The sequence below is a fragment of the Ranitomeya imitator genome, chromosome 9 (genome assembly GCF_032444005.1).
Source record: "Ranitomeya imitator isolate aRanImi1 chromosome 9, aRanImi1.pri, whole genome shotgun sequence".
Classification (NCBI taxonomy): domain Eukaryota; kingdom Metazoa; phylum Chordata; class Amphibia; order Anura; family Dendrobatidae; genus Ranitomeya; species Ranitomeya imitator.
Window position 1 is genome coordinate 113,829,484 of NC_091290.1, and position 25,071 is coordinate 113,854,554.

General features: G+C 43.6%; 1 protein-coding gene across 1 annotated transcript in view; it reads left to right on the forward strand.

The window, feature by feature from the left end:
• The window catches only part of ZNF423 (zinc finger protein 423), a 280,738-nt gene that overhangs the window by 109,002 nt on the left and 146,665 nt on the right, over window positions 1-25,071 (forward strand). Inside the window, exons 4-5 of the mRNA XM_069738512.1 lie at window positions 14,978-18,201; window positions 22,518-22,602. Coding sequence (XP_069594613.1) covers window positions 14,978-18,201; window positions 22,518-22,602 — 3,309 coding nt within the window. The remainder of the gene's footprint in view (window positions 1-14,977; window positions 18,202-22,517; window positions 22,603-25,071) is intronic.

Sequence of the window (25,071 nt, forward strand, 5' to 3'; positions counted from 1 at the left end):
TTTAAGAGCAGCAATGAGTCATCCTTTTCTGGGATGTTTGAAAGTTTATGGACATTTTTTTTTTTTTGCTAATTACGGAACCTCTTGGGTAACAAAAAAAAAAAAAGTTTAAAAAAAAATTCTGTAGCTGTAAGACTATAAATACAGTGCAGAACATGGTTATTTATTAGAAGTATTCTGAAAGGTAGGCAAGTGGAAAGTTCCATCCCGATATGTGCCCACACAATGAGTCTTGGCAGATCTCTGTAGAATAATTGGCAAACAAAGACTATAGGTACATCAGTATGGGATGATTTGGATTTATCACCTAGCATCCGATTGATATCCGAATCATATTATGCGAAAGCAATCCATATGCGATTCTTAACATTAGATTTTAAAAGAGGATTTCTATGTCTTTTAAAGATAGTATCTCAAGGAAATATTCTTCGATATATACGCCTCCTTTAAGCACTAATTCTATATCTCGCACACGTGTGTATATATGTGTGAGTGAGATATAGAATCGGTGTTTTGCGTGTGGCGCTTACTGTACATGTAATTTAGTAATAAATATTTACATTTAAAAAAATGACATGGGGTCCCTTGAAATTTTATTAACCAGCAGAGGGAAAACAAACAGCTGGGGCTGATATTTATAGCCTTGCAAGAGGGTAATAACCCAGGTAGCTTCCCAGGCTATTAATATCAGCTCACAGCTGTATACTAAGCCTTTACTGGTTATTAAAATGGGGGGTGGGGGGCAAAAAAAAATGAAGTGCACCCCCTATAATTAATAATCAGCAAAGGCTAGGCAGACGGTTGCGAGCTGATACTAATAGGCTAGGAAAGGGCTATGGATATTGGCCCCATCCCAGACTTAAAACATCAGTTCTCAGCTGCCTCAGAAAAGGCGCATCCATAAGATGCGCCAATTCTGGCGCATTGCCTCATTCTTTCTACTTGCCCTGCTGCTTTGGCAAGTTGGGTGATAGTTGGAGGAGTTGATGTCAGCTTTGCATTGTCAGGTGACATTAAGCCTAGGGGTTAGTAATGGAAAGGCATCTATAAGACACCCCCATTACTAACCCCATAGTTATAAAGTAAATAAAGGGTGTTTTTTATTTGAAAAAATCACAGACTCCTGTATTGAATTAAAAAAAAAAAACACTTATACTCCTCTTTACACCCAATCCAGTGAAGCCTATGTCCCCTGTAAAAAAAAAAAAAAAAAAAATATTAAAGCAACATAATATTAATCTTTATTTTTAATATAGCGCTAACATATTCCGCAGCGCTTTACAGTTTTTCACACATTATCATCACTGTCCTCAATGGGGCTCACAATCTTAATTCTCTTTTAGCTTGTCTTTGGAATGTGGGAGGAAACCAGAGTACCCAGAGGAAACCCACGCAAACACAGGGTGAACTTAAAAACTCCTTGCAGATGTTGTCCAAGGTGGGATTAGGACCCAGGACTCCAGCGCTGCAAGGCTGCAGTGCTTACCACTGAGCCACCCATAATCCTCACCTGTCCCCAACCTGAAGATAATCCTCTGATGCCCATGTTCAGAGTAGGTTTAAAAGTAGTAAACATCCATATTCCGCACCTCTCCGACGAGAACATAATTCATTTGTCCATAGACAACTCTAGCACTGCTACATCTACTTGGCATTGTGAACATTGGCATGATGCTAGCGTTCAGCATACCAGGCAGCAGAGACAAAGAGCTGCATGTGCTTGCGCAGATCAGTGCCTTGCGGTGACGGGAAAAAGGTGAGTGGGGTTCATGTCCAATGAACTATGTTCACCTCAATGACGTCAGCGCCGAGGGAAAGTTTTCACGGCTCTCGCACTGACGCCATTGAGATGAACGGAGTTATTGGATATCAACGCTACTGACCTTTCTCACGGCACCGCAAGCTTGAGGACTTTCTCATGCTCATGGTGATGTCAGTGAGTTGATCAGCATGGCCAAGCTGATAAGTCCACCAATCCCACTGTTAATGGCATGTGGGTTGACTCTTTCTCTCTTGATCTACAGCGCTCGCTTGCCTTTAGTGGGTGCTATCTGTGCACAGTGCTTGTTCACGCGAGTAGTGGGGAGGTTCGGAGTAGCACGCACCGCCTTCTCTCCTCTCTGCTGTGACCTCTCTGTACACGTACACCTGGAAGTGAACTGGAGCGGCCAGAACAGAGTGCCTGTCTTCTATGGGTGACTGATGCTTTGTTAGTGATCCATCCCAGCATTCTTTTAATATATACTATACTATTCAGAGCTTTTCCAGGCTTACATGGTAAACAGAGGCCAGCAGAGGAACTGTGAACCAAGGCCTGCTAATTGGAGATTACTTAGGGTTGAGTTCCTGCTGTGCCAGTGGTGATGTAGACTATATGAGATTGGTCATGCGCTGGCAAAAACATCTCTATGTATTATTATTATTAGCATCCTCAAGCTTGATCTCGAGCCGTGGCGGCTTGATGGATGAACAGAGCGTAGGCTGTAGGAAGATTGAACTTGTGCAGGCCTAGATAGGTCCACCAGGGTCTTCTCCACTGTTATCCAAAATAATCTCCATGATCAGGAAACTGATAGTGTACGCGCAAAGGGTTTTAGCAGGGGTGTTATCAGAGATGTCAGTGTGTGAACCCAGTTTAGGCTACTCCGATTTTTTTTTTGTATCTCTTCTCCAAAAAGTCGCTCACTGTTTCAGCCTTACTTTTGGGACTTTCTTTTATCTCGTATGTTCCTCGTGATAAATCGGGGTCATTGCAGTGGGTGCTAAGCTCTGGTTCTATTGATCTGTCCCGGAGAGTAATCCTGGGGCCAGCAAGGATGTCTGTTATCCCAGACAAAGTGGCACTGGGCCACGCAGGAAACTTATCCTTTTGATCTGAGAAACAAAGGGAACCCCTGAGGACCGGTCTATTCTAAGTATCTGGGGTTGGAATGACAGCCTCGCGGGGCTAGGGTGAAGGCTAGGACTCGTTGTATCTGGCAAGGTTGTTCTGCTTTACCGTATATGATCGGAGAGATCTTTGGAACCTTTTTGGACTTTTTGTTTTTTTATATTGTTTTACTTCTTTATATTTTATATTATAGCATTACATATTTGGCTTTTACTTATGATTGACCCATTCTTAGTTTCTTCACCCTTGGCTTGGATATCTCCATTATTTTTTTGCTGATATGTTTTACTGGCGGCGATGTTGTATCCAATTCCTGAGCCTCCTTTCTTACATTTCTGTATTGTGATGTCCCTGTAGAGAATTAGTGCGTTACTGAACTGGAGCAGAGCATTAGTGAGCAATTTCCCAATAAAGTGTGCGATCAGGATGAGAAAAAGAGACAATTTGTGCAAAAGTGAGACGCTGTTTGATTATACGAAAGGGGCAGCACCTTTTAATCCCGTATTTCAATTCAATTTAAAAGGGGTTGGCAGGTTCCTGTTTTAATGAACAAAGAGTTGACAAAGGCAGACGGCTCAGGAGCCGAGACTAATTGTGTGTCACAGTAAGGCCTGGGATCCGCAGGGAGCCCTCGACCTGCTAATATAGAACAGGTCCCAGTGTGCACCAACATAGGTCATTGTAGGTGAGCAGGTCACGTTTGCCCCCAGGGTGCCAGCTGGGGCGGCTTGATGAGGCAAGCTATCGGCAAGAATGTATTTGGGGCAATTTCTGAATAATTTTGGCACTTTAGGGGAGAACAAAAAAAGATATTGGCAAGGAAGTGTTAAAACCTTTTTTTCTTAACCTCTTTTTTTTTCCGTTAATGTATTTTTTCTTTTAATTTTTCTTTTTTTTTTTAATGTTCATTTTTGGCTTTCGGAGTCAGCGATGTCTTATACTATTTTGCTAGATGAAATCAATGACATACTATTAAAGGGGAAACATTAAGAATGTAAATACGGTAAGCGTTTTTCAACATATGTATTATTTTTATTTATTTTTTTATTCACTTATTTTTTTTGTTCCTTTTGGACCGAGTGGTCCAACTCTGATCAGAGTCTGATCAGCGGTATCAATCTGATTTTATTGTACTGAGTGAAGCCTTAGGACAGAATCCCAGGACTGTTTTCTCCACGTCCAAGAGGAACGTTTCTCCACTTTCTACATTGTCAGTCCGTGAAAATCGGTCCTGTTTTTCTTCCCCGGACCCATAGACTTGCATTACCGATTTTGATCTGACACTGATCAAAATCAGACATGTCTCCAATTCTTTTCCGCGGAACACTTAGGCCAAGGGAAACAATATAGGACGTGAACAGCCCCATGGAATATCATAGGCATGAGTGCTATTGTGAAAACCACGGATGGGAAAATCGGTCTTGTGCACGAGTCCTTAGGCAGCTGGATCTCTCTGATCATGCCATACACGTCTAGTTTCAGATGAAATATTCCAACCTAATAGATGATATTTTCTGACTTATGTCTGGCCTCAGCCATGATCTTGATAGAATCAACCAACTAAGGGCCATATCAGCGATTTTGGTTGACTCTTACGTGTATGGGCTGCGTTAACTCTTTACCGTGGAGAGACCATTAAAAAGGTTCCCAGTCCTGCATTGCAGAAGCTCAGTGACTGGTAATCACTATAATTCGTATCAGGGCGGTGAAGTCAGTAAGGCAAACCTCCGACTCCACCAAAATAAGCTCCGACTCCACAACTCCGACTCCACAGCCCTGGTAGGTATGACAGGTTTGTCGGTATGAGCAGACTGAAATCATTTTGCATTTCCTACTCAAATAGTGATCTGTGGGCCATGACTTGGGGAACTCCAAGGATCTTGGGGTATGGTAGGAAATCAAAGTTCCTGGAGGGAACCCCCAAACTAAATGGGGCCAGCTTAACCTAAGATGAAAGCAACTAAAGCATAGATTTAGAATTTGGCGACAGTTGCACAGGAGCCTTCTGAGGACCAGCAGGGATCCGTGTGTTTTCTTCTGGAATACTGAGGGGTGTTTTCCAGATAATTTAGCATTGAAATGGCTTTCCAGTACTATATTATTGATGACTTTTTGATAAGTCATCCATATAAGATGGCTTGGGGGTCTAACAACTCTGGCACCCCCATATCTCCGTTACTATTAGATCCTGCAGTGGCCAAATGAGAAAGCAGTTTCCAGAAGCAGACCACAATGGCGCATTCATTTTCCGATGCTGCTGTTCGCCTCGATAGGAGCTGCTCTGCAGTACCAGAGAATGGCCAATATGTTGGACATGGAGTGGTGCTGTTCTATCTCCATCCATTGTGCACTTTCTGCAGTCATGAGACCTGGTAACAGCTGATCGGTGAGAGTGCCACATGTCTTACCCCTACCTACCTGACAGTTACAATTCTCCATAGAACTTCATAAGCACCAACTGCCATCTCCTATCTCCATAACGGGGAAATCTGTATTCACTGAAAACACATTTTACCCGTAAATCGAGAATTTTTGAGAATGAAGCACGCGTGTGTATGTGTATATGTATAATATATATATATATATATATTTTAATAGAGGAAGTAAATTATATATACACACACACACTTTTATTTGATCAATTAACGAGAAGTGAAAAAATATACATACTTTACCAAAGGTTGAAATTAATACTCTTCCTAAAAAACGAATGCGTTTCGAACGCCACATCATTCTTAGTCCTGGGAAAACATAATGTGCACCTTTTATGAGGAATGAGTGCAAAAATAAAGTGATTTTGTGTCTTTTTACATTGTAAACTCGAAAACACTCCACCTTATTTTTTTTTTTGTGGCACAAACTTTGCCATTTTTGCTGACGGAACATTGATCAACAATTTTTGCCGCAGTTTACGACAAAAATCAACTCCAAATAATTGGTCAATTCTCTGCACAGGTGTTCCTCCTGCATCGCCAGATTTCTAGCCCAAAATGGAAGTCTTGATAGACCTGTCCGCATTCTGACCGGTGGGGCTCGCTGGCGACCGGCCGCCTTCAGTAATGTTTGGGGGAAAGTCGACATCCAGGAGGAGATGTAAATGCCTCTGTTTTTGTTCTTTTCGCACAGCCCCTTTGTGGAAGTCAAACACATGGCTAAATATACGGATCACCCTAAAATTTCCCGGGAAATTGGCGGAATTCTTATCGATTCACAGAGCACGGCCAAACATCACTGCATGAATTAGCAAGCAGCTGTTCCTAATTTGACTCTAGAACGGTACACAGAGGAACTTGCTTTAGTGCGCGATCCTTTCATTTATAATGAATTTTAATCACCGCTACAGGTGAGAAAAATGTAGAAACAAGCTTGTATCTTGTGCAAGAAACAAAGGCAAGCCAGATGCTAACAGATTTACAGCCTGTGATAAAAGGAATGTTTTGGTACAGTTTACATGTAATTAGGCTGCAGCTGTTTGCGCTCCCCAGCCCGTGAAAAAGAAGCCGCATATAGGATCTCGCTGCCTGTTTTCCAAGAAAAACAGTGATCCAACCCTAGAACCATTTATAGCGTATTCCTGAGGCTGACATAAAACTTTTTCTTCTTTCCCTGCCCCTTTGTAAGACATTCAGCGAAATCGTGATCCTATTCCTGGACAGTGTTGGAAAAGAATCGGGACTTCTTACTGTCTGTTTTTTTTCTTTCTGGAAAGTTTGGTCTAATATCAATAAAATGCACCTTACATATTTCAGTATTAAAGACTAATTCCACCAGAAACAGCGCCATTTCTGTTCACTGGCTGCTTGTGGTATTGCAGCTTGGCTCACTTCCAGGGTGAATGGGGCATTAGATCCCTTACCAGCCGGCTAGCTGGAAATTGCAGATGTCCGTGATTTCTTGTGTCCCTGAGGGAACCTGACACATTGCATATCGAGTCCTATCTGTGGGCGACATAAGGAAAGCCGAGCAGAATGATATATAGTGTGTATATTTGTGTTTTTTTGCATGTGATCCTACTTTAATAGCCTTTCATATATGTCTGCAAAGAGCCATAGCTGTCAATCACAAAGTACGACCACCTACTCGACTCTTAAGCATACCCACAAGCATAAATTTAACTGATATATGATAGATACATTTGTGTGAAAGTGTTTGCCCCTTCCTGATTTCTAATTCTTTCGCATTTTTGTCACACTTAAATGTTTCAGATCACCAAACAAATTTAAATATTAGACAAAGATAACACAAGTAACCATAAAATGGAGTTTTTAAATGAAGGCCTTTATTATTAAGGGAATTAAGGGAAAAAGAAATCCAAACCTACAAGGTCCTGTGTGAAAAAGTGATTGTTCCCACGAATAAGATGATTTTAATCAATGGATCTTGGAATAATAATAAATTTTACAATTGGATGTGTTTAAATAAAATGTTCCTGTGCTGAGATAATCTTATAAATGTGTCCCTGCTGTGTACAGTCTACTGGTCGTGTCCAACAGTGCAGGAACTTGGTCTGATCACACCACATGTCCTGAGGAGGGGAGGAAGCAAAAGAGAATACAGACATTACAGCATTGGGCCCCAGCTAATTCTTTTTGGGAGGTAAAAGATTCCCTAAACAATGTTTTACTTTAAAGAAATAATAATTTGCAATCCCATGCTGTAATGCCAGCACACATCCCCCCCTAGGAGCTGTGGTATGATCAGACCTTGTTCCTGTACGACCAGACACCGCCATTACACCGTACACAGCAGGGGAACATTTATAAGGTTATCTCAGCACAGGAACATTTGATTTAAACACATCCAATTATGGGAGTCATTATTATTTCAAAGATCTTTTGATTACAATTAACTTTTGTTCATGGAAAAAACCCTTTAACTCTGGTTTATCACATCTTTGGGAAACAGAGTTCAAATTCTCTAGCCACACGCAGGTCTGATTATTGTCACACTTGTTCTCAGTCAAGAAATCACTTAAATAGGACCTGCCTGACAAAGTGAAGTAGACCAAAACATTCTCAAATGCTAGACATCATGCTGTGATCCAAGGAATTTCTGGAACAAATGAGAAACAAAGTAATTGAGATCTATCAGTCTTGAAAAGGTTATAAAGCCATGTCTAAAGCTTTGGGACTCCAGCGAACCACAATGAGAGACATTATCCACAAATGCAAAAACATGGCACAGTGGTGGTGACCCTTCCCAGAAGTTACTGGCTAACCAAAATTACTCCAAGTGCACAGCGATGACTCATTCAAGAGGTCATAAAAGACCCCACAACAGCATCCAAAGAACTGCAAGCCAGACTTGCCTCAGGTAAGGTCAGTGTTCAAGATTCCATCTTAGGAAAGAGAGGAGGTAAAAATGGCCTGTGTGAGTTCCAAAAAGAAAACATCTGTTGAGTAATAAGAACATAAAGGCTCGTCTCAGTTTTGCCAGAAAACATTTTGATAATCCCCAAGACTTTTGGGTGGACTGACGAGACAAAGGTTGAACTTTTTGGTAGGTGTATGTCCCATTACATCTGGCATAGAACTAACACAGCATTTCAGAAACTGAATATCATACCAACAGTAAAATATGATGATGGTAGTGTGATGGGCTGGGGCTGTTTTGCTGCTTCAGGACCTAGACTTGCTGTTGTAAATGAAACTATGAATTCTGTTGTCTACCAACATATCCTGAAGGAGAATGTCCGGCCATCTGTTCGTGACTTCAAGCTGAAGTGCACTTGGGTTATGCAGCAGGACAATGATCCAAAACACACCAACAAGTCCACCTCTGACTGGCTTAAGAAAAACAAAATTAAGGCTTTAGAGGAGCTTAGTCAGAGTCCTGACCTTAATTCGATTGCAATGCTGTGGCATGACCTTAAAAAGGCGGTTCATTCTCTGAATCCCTCCAATGTGGCTGAATTACAACAATTCTGCAAAGATGAGTGGGCCAAAATACCTCCTGAGTGTCTTAAATGACTCATTGCCAGTTATCGCAAACATTTGATTGCAGTTGTTGCTGCCAATGATTGCAAAACCACTTATTAGGTTTAGGGGGAAATCAATTAATCAGTTAATTTATGTTTTAAGGAGGAGGGCAACCACTTTTTCACACAGGACCCTGTATGTTTGGATTTCTTTTCCCTTAATAGTAAAGACCTTATTTTAAAAACTGCATTTTGTGTTTACTTGTGTTCTTTGTGTGTGAAATAATAGGAAATCAGAAAGGGAGCAAACACTTTTTCACACAACTATATATTTCACACAACAGCATATGTAGATATGTGTGTGTGTGTGTGTGTATATGTATATATATATATATATATATATATTCTGTCATGTGCTGCTCCATCCTGCATCCCCATACTGTCATGTGCTGCTCCCATCCTGCACCCCCGTTCTGTCATGTGCTGCTCCCATCCTGCGCCCCCGTTCTGTCATGTGCTGCTCCCATCCTGCGCCCCCGTTCTGTCATGTGCTGCTGCCATCCTGCGCCCCCGTTCTGTCATGTGCTGCTCCCATCCTGCGCCCCCGTTCTGTCATGTGCTGCTCCCATCCTGCTCCCCCGTTCTGTCATGTGCTGCTCCCATCCTGCGCCCCCGTTCTGTCATGTGCTGCTCCCATCCTGCTCCCCTGTTCTGTCATGTGCTGCTCCCATCCTGCGCCCCCGTTCTGTCATGTGCTGCTCCCATCCTGCGCCCCCGTTCTGTCATGTGCTGCTCCCATCCTGCTCCCCTGTTCTGTCATGTGCTGCTGCCATCCTGCGCCCGTTCTGTCATGTGCTGCTCCCATCCTGCACCCGTTCTGTCATGTGCTGCTGCCATCCTGCGCCCGTTCTGTCATGTGCTGCTCCCATCCTGCTCCCCTGTTCTGTCATGTGCTGCTGCCATCCTGCGCCCGTTCTGTCATGTGCTGCTCCCATCCTGCGCCTCCATTCTGTCATTTGCTGCTCCCATCCTGTCATGTGCTGCACCCATCCTGCGCCCCCGTTCTGTCATGTGCTGCTCCCATCCTGCGCCCCCGTTCTGTCATGTGCTGCTCCCATCCTGCGCCCCCGTTCTGTCATGTGCTGCTCCCATCCTGCTCCCCTGTTCTGTCATGAGCTGCTGCCATCCTGCACCCGTTCTGTCATGTGCTGCTCCCATCCTGCGCCCGTTCTGTCATGTGCTGCTGCCATCCTGCGCCCGTTCTGTCATGTGCTGCTGCCATCCTGCGCCCGTTCTGTCATGTGCTGCTCCCATCCTGCTCCCCTGTTCTGTCATGTGCTGCTCCCATCCTGCGCCCGTTCTGTCATGTGCTGCTCCCATCCTGCGCCCGTTCTGTCATGTGCTGCTGCCATCCTGCGCCCGTTCTGTCATGTGCTGCTCCCATCCTGCACCCGTTCTGTCATGTGCTGCTGCCATCCTGCGCCCGTTCTGTCATGTGCTGCTCCCATCCTGCGCCACCATTGTATTATATGCCCCCCCATAAGACGCTCCAGTGTGTATGCCCCCGTATGCTGCTGCCATATAAAAAAAAAAATACCATACTCGCCTATCGTCCGGCTCCACTGCAGGTGTGTCTTCAAGAAAATGGCGCCGGAAAGCGCGGACTGCGCAGGCGCCGATTCCGGCAGCAGGAATCGGCGCCTGCGCAGTCCGCGCTTTCCGGCGCCATTTTCTTGAAGACACACTCTGGCTCCTCTGCCTGTAACTGGTAAGTCAGAGGGCGGCGCCGGCGCGCATTAATAATAATATAATAATAATCTTTATTTTTATATAGCGCTAACATATTCCGCAGCGCTTTACAGTTTTGCACACATTATCATCACTGTCCCCGATGGGGCTCACAATCTAGAATCCCTATCAGTATGTCTTTGGAATGTGGGAGGAAACCGGAGTGCCCGGAGGAAACCCACGCAAACACGGAGAGAACATACAAACTCTTTGCAGATGTTGTCTTGGGTGGGATTAGAACCCAGGACCCCAGCGCTGCAAGGCTGCAGTGCTAACCACTGTGCCACCGTGCCGCGTCATCGCGCCCTCTGAACTGTCACAGCAAAGGAGCCGGGAGACTGAGCCGCACGCAGCGCTGGAATGGGGAAAGGTGAATATACTTACCCTCCTGGCGGTCCCTGACTCTCCGGTGGAGATTGCGGTATGCGTTCAGTGCTTACGCATACCGCGATCTCCTGGGAGCGTCACTCTGTGGGGGCCAGACTGCGCCGGCGCTTGCGCCTGCGCAGTCTATAAAGGCTTCGGACAGAGTGACGCTCCCAGCGTTATATTATAGATACCATATTTACTCGAGTATAAGCCGAGATTTTCAGCCCAAAAAAATGGGCTGAAAGTGCCCCTCTCGGCTTATACTCGAGTCATGGAAGGCCGGGGGGTCGGCGGGTGAGGGGGAGTGGCGCCTGTCAAATACTCACCTGCTCCCAGCGCTCCTGACGCTGTCCTTGCCTGTCCTACGGTCTTCGGGTGCCTGCAGCTTCTTCCCCTGTTCAGCGGTCACTGGTACCGCTCATTAAAGTTATGAATATAGACTCCACTCCCATAGGGGTGGAGCTGCATATTCATTACTGTAATGAGCGGTACCATGTGACCGCTCACTACAGGAAGAAGCTGCCGCACCCGAAGACCGTGGGACATGCAGGGACCGCGTCAGGAGCACCGGGAGCAGGTAAGTATGTCATATTCACCTGTCCGCGTTCCATCTGCTGGGCGCCGCTCCGTCTTCCCATCCTCCTGCTGTGACTGTTCAGGTCAGAGGGCGCAATGACGTATTAGTGTGCGCGCCGCCCTCTGCCTGAACAGTCAGTGCGGAGAGACGGGACGCTGAGGAGCAGCGACGAGAGGTGAGGATGTCATTTTTTTTTTTTTTAGTGCAGCAGCAGCATTACATGTGGCACAATGCATGGCAAGAACTGCATGGAGCATCTATGGGGCATCTATGGGGCCATAACTTCATAGAGCATTATATGGGGCCATAACTGCATGGAGCATTATATGGGGCCATAACTGCATGGAGCATTATATGGGGTCATAACTGCATGGAGCATTATATGGGGCCATAACTGCATGGAGCATTATATGGGGTCATAACTGCATGGGGCATCTATGGGGCCATAACTGCATGGAGCATTATATGGGGCCATAACTGCATGGAGCATTATATGGGGCCATAACTGCATGGAGCATTATATGGGGTCATAACTGCATGGAGCATTATATGGGGCCATAACTGCATGGAGCATTATATGGGGCCATAACTGCATGGAGCATTATATGGGGTCATAACTGCATGGAGCATTATATGGGGCATCTATGGGGCCATAACTCTATGGAGCATTATATGGGGCCATAACTGCATGGAGCATTATATGGGGCCATAACTGCATGGAGCATTATATGGGGCATCTATGGGGCCATAACTGCATGGAGCATTATATGGGGCATCTATGGGGCCATAACTTCATGGAGCATTATATGGGGCCATAACTGCATGGAGCATTATATGGGGCATCTATGGGGCCATAACTGCATGGAGCATTATATGGGGCCATAACTGCATGGAGCATTATATGGGGCCATAACTGCATGGAGCATTATATGGGGTCATAACTGCATGGAGCATTATATGGAGCATCTACGGGGCCATAAAGATCTGAATGTAGCATTATATGGGGCATATTTGTATATGGAGCATCTTATGGGGCCATAAAGAACTGCATGGAGCATTATATGGAGCATCTACGGGGCCATAAAGAACTGAATGTAGCATTATATGGGGCATCTTATGGGGCCATAAAGAACTGCATGGAGCATTATATGGGGCATATTTTGTATGGAGCATCTTATGGGGCCATAAAGAACTGCATGGAGCATTATATGGGGCTCTTGATTCAATATGGATATTCAAAAACACTTAACCTACTGATGTCTCAATTAATTTTACTTTTATTGGTATCTATTTTTATTTTTAACATTTACCCGTAGCTGCTGCATTTTCCACCCTAGGCTTATACTCGAGTCAAGTAGTTATCCTAGTTTTTTGATGCATAATTAGGGGGGTCGGCTTATACTCGAGTATATACGGTAATTTCGGAGGACTTACAGGGAAGGCTGTCAGTAATAAAGTAGGACAGCCTACTGGACTCCTACACGTACCCACAATCATATAAGTATAACTAATATATATTTAGTTTTGTGGGTATGCTGAGGAGTCCATTAGGCTGTCCTGCTTAGTGATTGACCGTTATACCTGTATGAAGTCATAGAGTGCAGGCTATCAATCATAAAGTTGGACCGCATACTGGACGCCCTTGCATGGTTGGACCGCCTACTGGACGCCCTTGCATGGTTGGACCGCCTTCTGGACTTCCTTGCATGGATGGACCACCTTCTGGACTCTCTGGCATGTACAGAGCTGGGATATAAATGAGTAAATTACAAATTATTCTGATCTTTTTCTATAAAACTATATATCAATCTGGTCAGCTCCTCCTGATCTACAAAATACCCCCTGCAGATCACACATTATGTTCAATGTGACAGGTTCCCTTTTTGACAGTTCTTCCATTAATGTCCTTATTTTGTCTATAGTTATGTTCCAATATATGAGTAGTAGTTGTAGGAAGGGCTATATAGAAGTGATACAGATTTTAAGGTTGAAGCCAGACACAGCGTGACTTTTTCCACCTTAGCCCCCACTACGTGCTCCGTCCATGTGTGTATGGGACCCAGCTGGCCTGACAGAGCCCAGCTCTGCCTTTTCATGTATCTCATCCAGCAGACACCCGGGATTTCTCTGTGCAGCTGACTCCTTCCTGTTTTTTCACACTCCGGGGAGTCTCTTCCTCTCTCTTTGGGGCTAGATGTCCTTGAAAGCTTGTGTATGCAGTTGAAACAGCATTTATAAAATCTTGAAAAAACGTAGATGGAAATTTGCCATTTGAAAAGCTCAAAATGTTAAAAAGTACATTTTAGTCTGGAAATAGACCTAAAATGTTCTGTACAGCATCAGTCCATTTAGTGTTTAGCTATGGAGGACATGATTATGGCTTGGGGTGATGGTTCCGATATTGACCATTTTGTAGTGGGTCTCTATGAGGGGTTATGAATGTGGCATGGGACCCTGCAAACGCTTTATTTTCCTATTTCTAATGAAACCTTTATACTTTAAGACTCTTTACCTATCTGCAAACTAACCATCACTTCACGGATCAGGTGTTAAATTTTAATACGTCTGATATTTTTTAGGAGAGTTGGAAGCCCCCATACAATTAGATGTTCAGACATTTTCGGTATCTTTTCTCTTGTGTGGTGGCCTTTAGCTTGGCTTCACCCATCTAACATTCATGGCTTGAGTATGGACAAGGCGTGGGTCTCCTGACCCAACAGTTTTCTAGGCATATGAGGCTGTCCAGTTTGGGTCAGGAGGCTCGTGGCCGGTCTGTGCATGGTGGTCCATACTCAGACCATGAATGTCTGTGTTCATCCAACCTAATATTGGTTTAAATGCTTCCAATGGTCAATGTCTCGTAAAAAAGCAAGAATTAAGGTTTTATGAATAATCTGATTGTTGGGCTTAGGGTAAATAATGTATATTTGGAACTAGCGTTTTGATATTTGATATTTGGCCAAATCTGGGCTCTCACCTAAGAGTTAGAAGGAGAAAACTAGAGGTGCACCTGCATATAGTGAGGATAGTATTTCAGAATCCATCATATTCCCAGGATATCTGGATCCAGTTTCCCCTACAGAAGGGAAACGCTATGATAGCTGGCAGCCTAATACAAAAAACGTTCCAGTGCAACCATTAAGCAGTCTGTCCTCTCATCATATGTTTGTGCAATTTTCTATTTCAAAGAAATCACAGCAGTCATTACATGCAGAGCTAAACTTGAGGGTTATATTGTGAAAATTGTTTTTCTGCTATGTTTCCTTTTTTTTTTTTTTTAGTCTTGGCCTTTTACGCTCTGTCTTTGTAGAATTATTTGTTAACTGTTAGAAGATGTAGATTGGTAGAAGCCCTAGGTTCTGCTAAAGAGCTGTGGCCTTATTTCACAGATGCACTGGGAATTGTTTTTAATCTCCTTTCTGCTTTCCCATTACAGATGGTGATGACGACCCACAATTCTCCTGGGTGGCTTCATCTCCCTCCAGCAAAGACGTTGCATCACCCACTCAGATGATAGGGGATGGGTGTGATCTCGGCATAGGAGAAGAGGAAGGGGGATCTGGGTTGCCGTATCCCTGCCAGTTTTGTGACAAGTCTTTCAGTCGCCTGAGCTACCTGAAAAGGCACGAACAGATCCACAGCGACAAACTTCCCTTTAAATGCACGTACTGCAGTCGTCTATTTAAGCACAAGAGAAGTAGGGATCGCCACATCAAACTTCACACCGGGGATAAAAAGTATCACTGCCACGAATGTGAAGCAGCCTTCTCTCGGAGTGACCACCTTAAAATTCATCTGAAAACGCACAGCTCCAGCAAACCTTTCAAGTGTACGGTGTGCAAGCGAGGATTTTCCTCCACCAGTTCTCTGCAGAGTCACATGCAGGCCCACAAGAAAAACAAGGAACATTTGGCCAAGACGGACAAAGACATGAAAAAAGACGACTTCATGTGCGATTATTGCGAGGAGACCTTTAGCCAGACTGACGAACTGGAGAAGCACGTGATGACGAGACATCCCCAGCTCTCGGAGAAAGCAGACCTGCAATGTATTCATTGCCCTGAAGTATTTGCGGATGAAACCACTCTGCTCACCCACATCGATCAAGTCCATGCCAACAAAAAACATAAGTGCCCCATGTGTCCAGAGCAGTTTTCCTCCGTTGAAGAAGTCTACTGTCACTTAGATAGTCACAGACAGCCGGACTCAAGCAATCACAGCATTAGTCCCGATCCAGTCCGATGCAGCGTAGAATCGATGAGCAGTGCCACCCCCGACTCCAGCGCATCGGTAGAACGGGGGTCTACTCCCGACTCCACCCTCAAGCCAATAAGATTGCATAAGAAAACGTTATCGGTGGACAGAGAGGATAGCCAAAATTGGCCCAAAATTACCTACAGTTGTCCTTATTGCACAAAAAGAGATTTCAACAGTTTGGCCGTCTTGGAAATCCACTTAAAAACTATTCACGTTGACAAACCTCAACAAAGTCACACCTGTCAAATCTGTTTGGATTCGTTGCCCACCCTGTATAATCTTAATGAGCATGTAAGAAAAGTCCATAAAAACCACGCATACCCCATGGTACAGTTCAGCAACATAACGGCCTTCCACTGTAACTATTGTCCAGAGATGTTTGCGGACATTAACAGCCTCCAGGAGCATATCCGGATCTCTCATTGTGGCCCGAATGCTACTCCTCAAGAGGGCAATAATGCCTTTTTTTGTAACCAGTGTTCTATGGGGTTTCTAACAGAGTCCTCACTAACTGAACATATTCAGCAAACCCATTGTAACGTAGGGAGTTCAAAGCTCGAGTCCCCGGTTATCCAGCCGTCGCAATCCTTCATGGAAGTGTACTCGTGCCCGTATTGCACAAACTCCCCCATATTTGGATCTATATTGAAACTTACTAAGCATATTAAAGAAAATCACAAGAACATCCCACTGGCAAATAATAAAAAGTCAAAATCCGAGCAGAGTCCAGTATCTTCAGACGTTGAGGTTTCATCCCCTAAAAGGCAACGGTTGTGTCCAAGCCTAAATTCTATGTCCAATGGAGAGTATCCCTGTAACCAGTGCGATATGAAGTTTTCCAACTTTGACACGTTTCAGACTCATTTGAAGTCACACTTAGAGTTGCTCCTAAGAAAGCAATCCTGCCCACAATGCAAAGAGGACTTTGACTCCCAAGACTCCCTCCTGCAGCACCTCACCGTTCACTACATGACCACGTCCACACATTACGTGTGCGAGAGCTGTGATAAGCAGTTCTCCTCTGTGGATGATCTGCAAAAGCACTTATTGGACATGCATACTTTTGTATTATATCATTGCACACTTTGCCAAGAAGTCTTTGATTCTAAGGTTTCCATCCAAGTGCATCTGGCGGTAAAACACAGCAACGAGAAGAAGATGTACCGTTGTACAGCTTGTAACTGGGACTTTAGAAAAGAAGTAGACCTCCAACTTCATGTCAAGCATAGCCATTTGGGTAATCCAGCAAAATCACATAAGTGCATCTTCTGTGGAGAAACGTTCAGCACGGAAGTGGAGCTGCAGTGTCATATAACGACTCACAGTAAGAAGTACAATTGTAAGTTCTGCAGTAAGGCTTTCCATGCAATTATTCTCCTAGAGAAGCACCTGCGAGAAAAGCATTGTGTTTTTGACACCAATAATCAAAATGGCACTGCTAATGGAATGGTGCCAGCAAGCAAAAAGTCCGAGGCTGCAGAAGTCCCAAGTGTGTTGATGAAGAACCCAGAGATTTCCAACAGCCATGAAGCCAGTGAAGATGACGTGGATGCTTCTGAGCCAATGTATGGCTGTGACATCTGTGGTGCGGCATACACCATGGAGGTCCTACTCCAGAATCATCGTTTACGAGATCATAACATAAGACCGGGTGAAGACGATGGCTCGAGAAAGAAAGCTGAGTTCATCAAGGGCAGCCACAAGTGCAATATCTGCTCTAGAACTTTCTTCTCTGAGAATGGTCTACGAGAACATATGCAGACCCACAGGGGTCCCGCAAAGCATTACATGTGTCCCATTTGTGGAGAACGTTTCCCATCCCTATTAACACTAACTGAACATAAAGTTACTCACAGCAAAAGCTTGGACACCGGGACCTGCAGGATCTGTAAAATGCCTCTTCAGAGTGAGGAAGAGTTCATTGAGCACTGTCAGATGCATCCAGACCTCAGAAATTCCTTAACTGGATTTCGCTGTGTGGTCTGTATGCAGACTGTCACATCTACCCTCGAACTTAAAATTCATGGAACATTCCATATGCAAAAGCTGACCGGAAGCTCTGCTGCCTCTTCCCCTAATGGGCAAACCTTTCAGAAGATGTATAAATGTGCCCTGTGCTTAAAAGAGTTCCGAAACAAGCAGGACCTTATAAAGTTAGATGTTAATGGCTTACCCTACGGACTGTGTGCTAGCTGCTTAAACAGGACCACCAATGGACAACCCTCTAACCCAACCTCGCAAGATGTCTCTGAGCGGCTATGTGCCAGTCTACGATGCCCTGAGTGCAGTGTCAAGTTTGAGAGCGCGGAGGACTTGGAAAGTCATATCCAGATTGACCATAGAGACTTGGCACTTGATGCTAGTGGCCAAAGAAAAGTGGCGCAAACATCTCCACTCCCCAGAGTAAGTGAACGTTTCATGTGGCTTTGTCTTCAAATATCTTTTTGACTGAGTAGTAACAATGATGAATGATGCATAAAGAGGGTCTACAATTTTTAGTTGCTTCCAGTCTTATGGCAAAAAGTGAACAATTAGGTGTTCCCTGTTCAATAGGAGTTACCAGCAATGAACCAATGTATTTCCCCTATACATTGAGGTTGTCCATTATATCATTGTACCATTTCCAGCTAAATGGAAAATAATGAGCCACTGACATATAGTTATTATAGCTTCAGCACCATGGTCTTCTTCGAAGAATTGCTGCCTAATTTAATACAGCCTTCTCCCGAGTGTGTAGGGTGCTCTGAACTTTCTCCATGGCCTAGAACCAGACCTGTCCATCAGCGTTATTCATTGTGCCTGGCATAGGGAACTAGTGCATTCGCAGTGTTTTGCACGGTGTTATCGAGGAGTTCCTTCTGTTGGATGGATCTGGTTTTCTACTCTATCAGGGGCCTTTTTGAAGGCCCGAGCTTTATGCAGAATGTACTAAAGAAGGGGAAAGTTATTGTCCTGATGGGTAAATCATCAAGGCAACATTCCACTGTTGGAGGGCACAGAGTATTCTAGCACTAGAATGTGCCAGCTTTATCTCTACAAATGCTGATAATCTGTTGAGTGAGCATTCATAAAAATGATTCCCAGGCTCCTCTATCCAATATGCTGCTATAATTTGAGGCTAGTATACACTGACCACATGTAACATCAGAGGTTTGATCAGAGAAAAATTAGAAAATGTATTCTTAACTTTTGGCTCTATACCTCTGCGAGAAAATTAGTAGTCAACGTAATTCAATAATTGTCAATTGCCATGCCCCGGTTAATAGGATCCCCGCTACTGCCCACGGTTAAATGTGATTTTTGAAGTATAAAAAATGCAAATAATTCAATATTAATAAATGCATAAAAGAGACAAATTAGTGAAATGGTTTTGTTCCGGACCATTATTTCCAGTTCACTTTATTAGGAGAACTTTGGAATTGATGAACCTGAAGATTGTGTTTTCTGTAAGTTGGTTCCAGAAATATTTGGACAGTGACCAGATCGGTAAAGTTTAATTAATACTGAAGCAATAGCACGAAGCTATGATTGAACTGTATAGTAAATACATCAGTTTATTTTTTACATAGTCCCTCCATTTTCACAGGCTTAAAATTAATTAATTGGACAACTGACTAATAAACCGTTTCATGGTTTGATGTGACCTGTTGCCTCCTTACATCATTATCATTCCCTGACGGAATAAGGAAATAAAAGGTCTGGGTTGATTCTAAAAAAAAACAAAACAAAAAAAACAACCCATCCATAATAGGGTAAGGTTGGCTGAACTTGCTGACATCAGTGGGATCCGCTTAGAGTTGAGAGGCCAAATAGTCAATACGGTAAAGTTGGCCGAACATGCTGACATTGTTGGTATCAGCTGTGAGTTGGGAGGCCCCCCAAAACATTACAGTGACATTGGCCAGACCCACTGACATCACCAGGATTAGCTGAGAGTTGAGAGCCCAAATAGACATTACAGTAAAGTTGGTCGGACCCACTGACATCACCTGGATCAGCTGAGAGCCCAAATAGACGTTACGGTAAAGTTGGATGGACCCACTGACATCACCAGGATCAGCTGAGGTGCCAAATAGACGTTACAGTAAGGTTGAACGGACCAACTGACATCACAAGGATCAGCTGAGGGGCCAAATAGACGTTACAGTAAGGTTGAACGGACCAACTGACATCACCAGAATCAGCTGAGGGGCCAAATAGACGTTACGGTAAAGTTGGACGGATCAACTGACATCACCAGGATCAGCTGAGGGGCCAAATAGACGTTACGGTAAAGTTAGCCAAAGATACTGACATCGACGTATCAGCTGGGAGTTGGGAGGCCTCTATAGACATTGCGGTAAAGTTTGCCGAACCCACTGACATAACCAGGATCAGTTGAGAGCCCAAATAGACATTATGATAAAGTTTGCCGGACCCACTGACATCACCATGATCAGTTGAGAGCCCAAATAGACATTACGGTAAAGTTTGCTGGACCCACTGACATCACCAGGATCAGTTGAGAGCCCAAATAGACATTGCGGTAAAGTTGGCCGGACCAACTGACATCAACAGGATCAGTTGAGAGCCCAAATAGACGTTATGGTAAAGTTGGCCAGACCAACTGACAGTAGCAGGATCAGCTGATAGTTAGGAGGCCTCTATACACATCAGACCTCGCCCAATAGGTGATGTCAGGGAAGAGACGGATTTAACCGATTGTATTTCCCAAGCAGCTAATACTTTTGGACACTGTAAGGGGTCTGTCGGGAACGCTCAGACAACAGCTATCTCATGTGTACGGGGGCTTCATGTGTTGAATTTGCGGTTCGTAGCAGATCATGGATAGTTTCAGTATATGGTCCAAAGAGTAAAAGAGGACATCATTAATGGGGAAAAATAGAAGCAAAAAAAACCATATCTGAGAGCTAGCAAGTACTTTAGGAGTGGCCAAATCAAAAGTTCAGTACATTCTGAAAAAGAAGGCATGTACTGGAAAACTGACCAAAACTAAAACTGCCCGGGAACTTTGGAAGGTAACTAGATGATCACGGAATTCTTCCGTTGAGAAAAACCCTTCACACCATTTAGCCAAGTCAAAATCCTTCCCAAGTGGCTGCTCGTAAAAGCCTACGATCAAGAAGAGGGTTTATACATCTCTGCATACTAACCACTGAAAACATGTACAGACAATTGTGCGTTCTGGACCTCAGGCTGGTATTGACTACATGGAAATTGCATCCATGTATTACAAATAAGGACTATACTTGTGTGTCCAGTTACTTTTCAGATTGTGAAAATAGTGGGACTGTGTACAAACTCAACACTGATCACCAGTCCACAGGATAGATGCTAAATCTATGATTGGGGCGGTCTGGATAGTGGGGTCCCTGTTGATGAAAAGAGGTGACCCAAAGTCCACTGTGTTAATAGGGCAATAATGATCATGTGCGACCACTGTCGATGGACTGATGTTGTGATCGTTGGGCTTCTCGGCAATCCTACATTGCTTTATTTTATGTTTTTTTTAGACCACTCCTTTTAATGTAAATCTGATTTACACTTCAAACTTTTTTGATGACTTTGTTTAAAATCCATTTTACCGATGAACAGAGACTAAATTATCAAAATTTTGTCCTCGTCTAAATTCTTCAGGACCCAACTGTAAAATATTTGTGGTCCTCCAATCTCGAGCAACCAATACTATGATGGCTATCCGTAATCCTTTGGTCTCCTGTTCATGGCTGAGTCTGAATTGGGCACTTACAGGCTATTATGGGGCCTTTCATTACATAGTGAGATGTTGGATCCCATAGAAATCCTCTAATTTTGGCTTGTTTTTTGGGACTTCATTGACTTTAGGGCAGAATCTCTAACTTACGACAGTGTCTACTACTGTGTGCATCAGTCCTAGTAATAAAATTTCATGCAATGCTCCAAATTTTAATTTTTCCCCACATTTTAGTATAGGAATTCAGTCCCTGGTTTTCCATTCCACAAGAAGAGAGAGGAGAAAGTTTCTGCCAGATATCTCTGGCTGTTGATTCTCTGAAATTAAAAGAATTGGCCATTGAAATCCCAATTACCTGATCCTTCTCCCGGGAAGAGTCAGGTAAAGCAAATTTGTCCTCTGAAAATGACCTATTGTTTAAATCAGGTTTATTTATTCATTTTTTTTATAAAATGTATTATTTAAAACTTTTATCACAATTATTATTATTTTTTATATATCACAACTTGTATTAAAAATTAAAATAAATCTTGCAGTTTCTCCATTGTCCCACGGGGCTATTTTACACTCACACTTCCTGTCCTTTTCAGGAAATGCACATGCACATTAGCAGCAACAGCTGACCCTGCCTTTCGATTAAAGCATCTAATGAGCATGTGCAGAGGTGATTGTGAAAGCAGCAGGGTCAGCTGTGATATTAACTTTTGTGGTTGGTTGATCTTGTATCATCACATGTGTTATGTCACTGTAATCATTGCTATGATGATAACGAGCCTGCTGAAAACTCTTCCTGAAAGGGTAGAAGTCTAAAATAGCCTCGGTGGCCGTTCGTCTCCTTTTTAATGCAGATTGTGATGTGAAAACCCTAGATATATAGCCAAAACAAAGACGCCACAATGACATATTAAAGAGAATAACTTGCTCCATTTTAATCTCCATTTTTTGTTTTTACCTGTCTGTCCGTGCATAATCGTTTCTTCTTTTTTTTCCCCCCCGCACCTAACAGAAAAAGACTTATCAATGCATCAAATGCCAGATGACCTTTGAGAACGAAAGAGAAATCCAGATTCACGTTGCCAACCACATGATTGGTAAGATTTATTTATTTATTTTATTTTTATTTTTTTTTTGCAAATATCTCTCTGTTTAATACAATTTAGTTCATTGCAACCTAGGAAAAGGTGAATATTAAGAAATAGATTTTTTTCCTTATTAAGCAAATGCTAAAAGTACCTGTCGTTCGTTAACAATTTGCAAGCAATTATCCGTCCGTTTGTGTGTGTCATGACATTTGAGTGGCTCTAGCTCCCTGAATTTCTAAATGGTGGGATGTATCTACAGGCCAGATGATGGGCGCTGTTTGTCATCTTGTTGGGTATATTTTATGTTTCTGAATTTTGGCGGTAAATTTGAGCCCACGCTCGAAGATCTGGGTCTAGTATTGTCAATACGACTTGACATCTCCGAGGTTGTGCTAATATTACCCTGATCTTGTGTTTGTAGCTTTAAAGGGGTGGCTACCTTTGTAATTTAATAAATGTGTTGTGGGTGTGATTTTTGCGCCATCTTCTAATATATAAGTATTCCAGGTTCTCCTCTTGGGGTCCAAGGGGTAACATTTTTTATTTTGGAGAGTGACAAGCCAAGCCTGGCATGTCGAGAGTGAGGAGACTTATAAGCCATGCAGTGCTCCTCTGGGAAATGAAATATGCTAATTGCCTCTTCAGAGAGCAAGGGGATTAGAGCTCGAGCACCACCTATTAGAAGTAGCAATCCTAAAAGCTAATATTAACTCTGTTAACGAGCCTTTCAATATTATTTTTGATAAAAGCCAAGCCAGAACCTGATTTTGCAGACACGGTGTTTTGGATGTTGCCGCTCATCAGTGCAAGGTAGGAGAACTGATTTGGCTAGGTGAGAGGCTCTTGACTGAGGTCTTAGGGGTAACGTTTCTCCTTCTGGAGAGTTGGAGAATACCAAGCTTAGGATCGCTGCTTCCAATAGTCCTTTTAAAGAGGCAATTTGCATATTTAATTTCCCACAGCAGCATGCATGGCTTATAAGTCTCCTCACTCAAGACAGGTTTAGCTTGTCACTCTCCACAAGGAGAAACGTTACCCCTTAGATTCCAGTCCAGATCATCTCACCTAGCTAAATCAGATCTCATACTTTGCACAGATGAGGGGCAACACCCAGAAACACTGTATCTGCAAATTAAACGACTGGTTTGGCTTTTATCTCAAGTCCTATTGCAAGGCTCGTTAAAGAGTCGACATTGACTTTTCGGTTTGCTGCTTGTGGTAGGTGGCGCTAGAGTTCTAGTCCTCTTAGTTTCTGAAGGGACATTTTGCATATGTAGGTTTCTCTTCTTGTGCAGCTCTTCTGTCCACAATATGGCTGCTGGCGCAGGAGCATGTGACCAGTCCTGTCCATCAGACTCGTCCAGTTGGGAAACCCTGCACATGAGACAGCTGTTTTTCCATTGGAGGAGACTGATGGACAGGTCTGTGTTGTGAATTCTGTGGCTGAGTTCACTTCTGTGGTCACAAGTGGTATTGCAGTCTCTGGGCTTCCTCCCTCAGGTGTTTTGGTGAGCTCGTTGGCTGCCTTGCTATTTAGCTCCACCTGAGTCTGTCTTCCTTGCTCCTTGTCAATGTTCCAGTGTTGGATCTGAGCTACTGCATCTTTCCTTGGGCCTGCTGCTCTGCTAGATAAGTGCTTCTAGTTTGTTTTCTGTTTTTTCTGTCCAGCTTGCTATTAACTTTTGCTGGAAGCTCTGAGAAGCAGAGGGGTGCACCGCCGTGCTGTTAGTTCGGCACGGTGGGTCTTTTTGCCCCTTTGCGTGGTTTTCGTTTTAGGGTTTTTGGTAGACTGCATAGTTCTCTTTGCTATCCTCGCTCTGTCTAGAATATCGGGCCTCACTTTGCTGAATCTATTTCATTCCTACGTTTGTCTTTTCATCTTGCTAACAGTCATTATATGTGGGGGGCTGCCTATTCCTTTGGGGTATTTCTCTGAGGTAAGTCAGGCTTGTATTTCTATCTTCAGGCTAGTCAGCTCCTCAGGCAGTGCCGAGTTGCATAGGTAGTGATAGGCGCAATCCACTGCTGCTTATAGTTGTGTGAGGATAGATCAGGTACTGCAGTCTACAGAGATTCCACGTCTCAGAGCTCGTCCTATTGTTTTTGGTTATTGCCAGATCTCTGTATGTGCGCTGATTACTGCACGCTGTGTTGCCTGATTGCCAGCCATAACAGTACAAGGAGCCCTACCAATGATTCCCAATAGAGGGAAAAAAGAAATCCTGACATCATTTTTTTTTCTTAGCTCTGTCTTCGGTCTTTTTTTTCCCCTAGACATTAGAGTGCTTCAGGACACAGCTGTGGACATGGATATTCAGGCTCTGTGCTCCTCAATGGATAATCTCGTTGTAAATGTACAAAAGATTCAAGATACTATTGATCAGAAATCGATGCTAGAACCAAGAATTCCGATTCCTGATTTGTTTTTTGGTGACAGAACTAAGTTCCTGAGCTTCAGAAATAATTGTAAGCTATTTT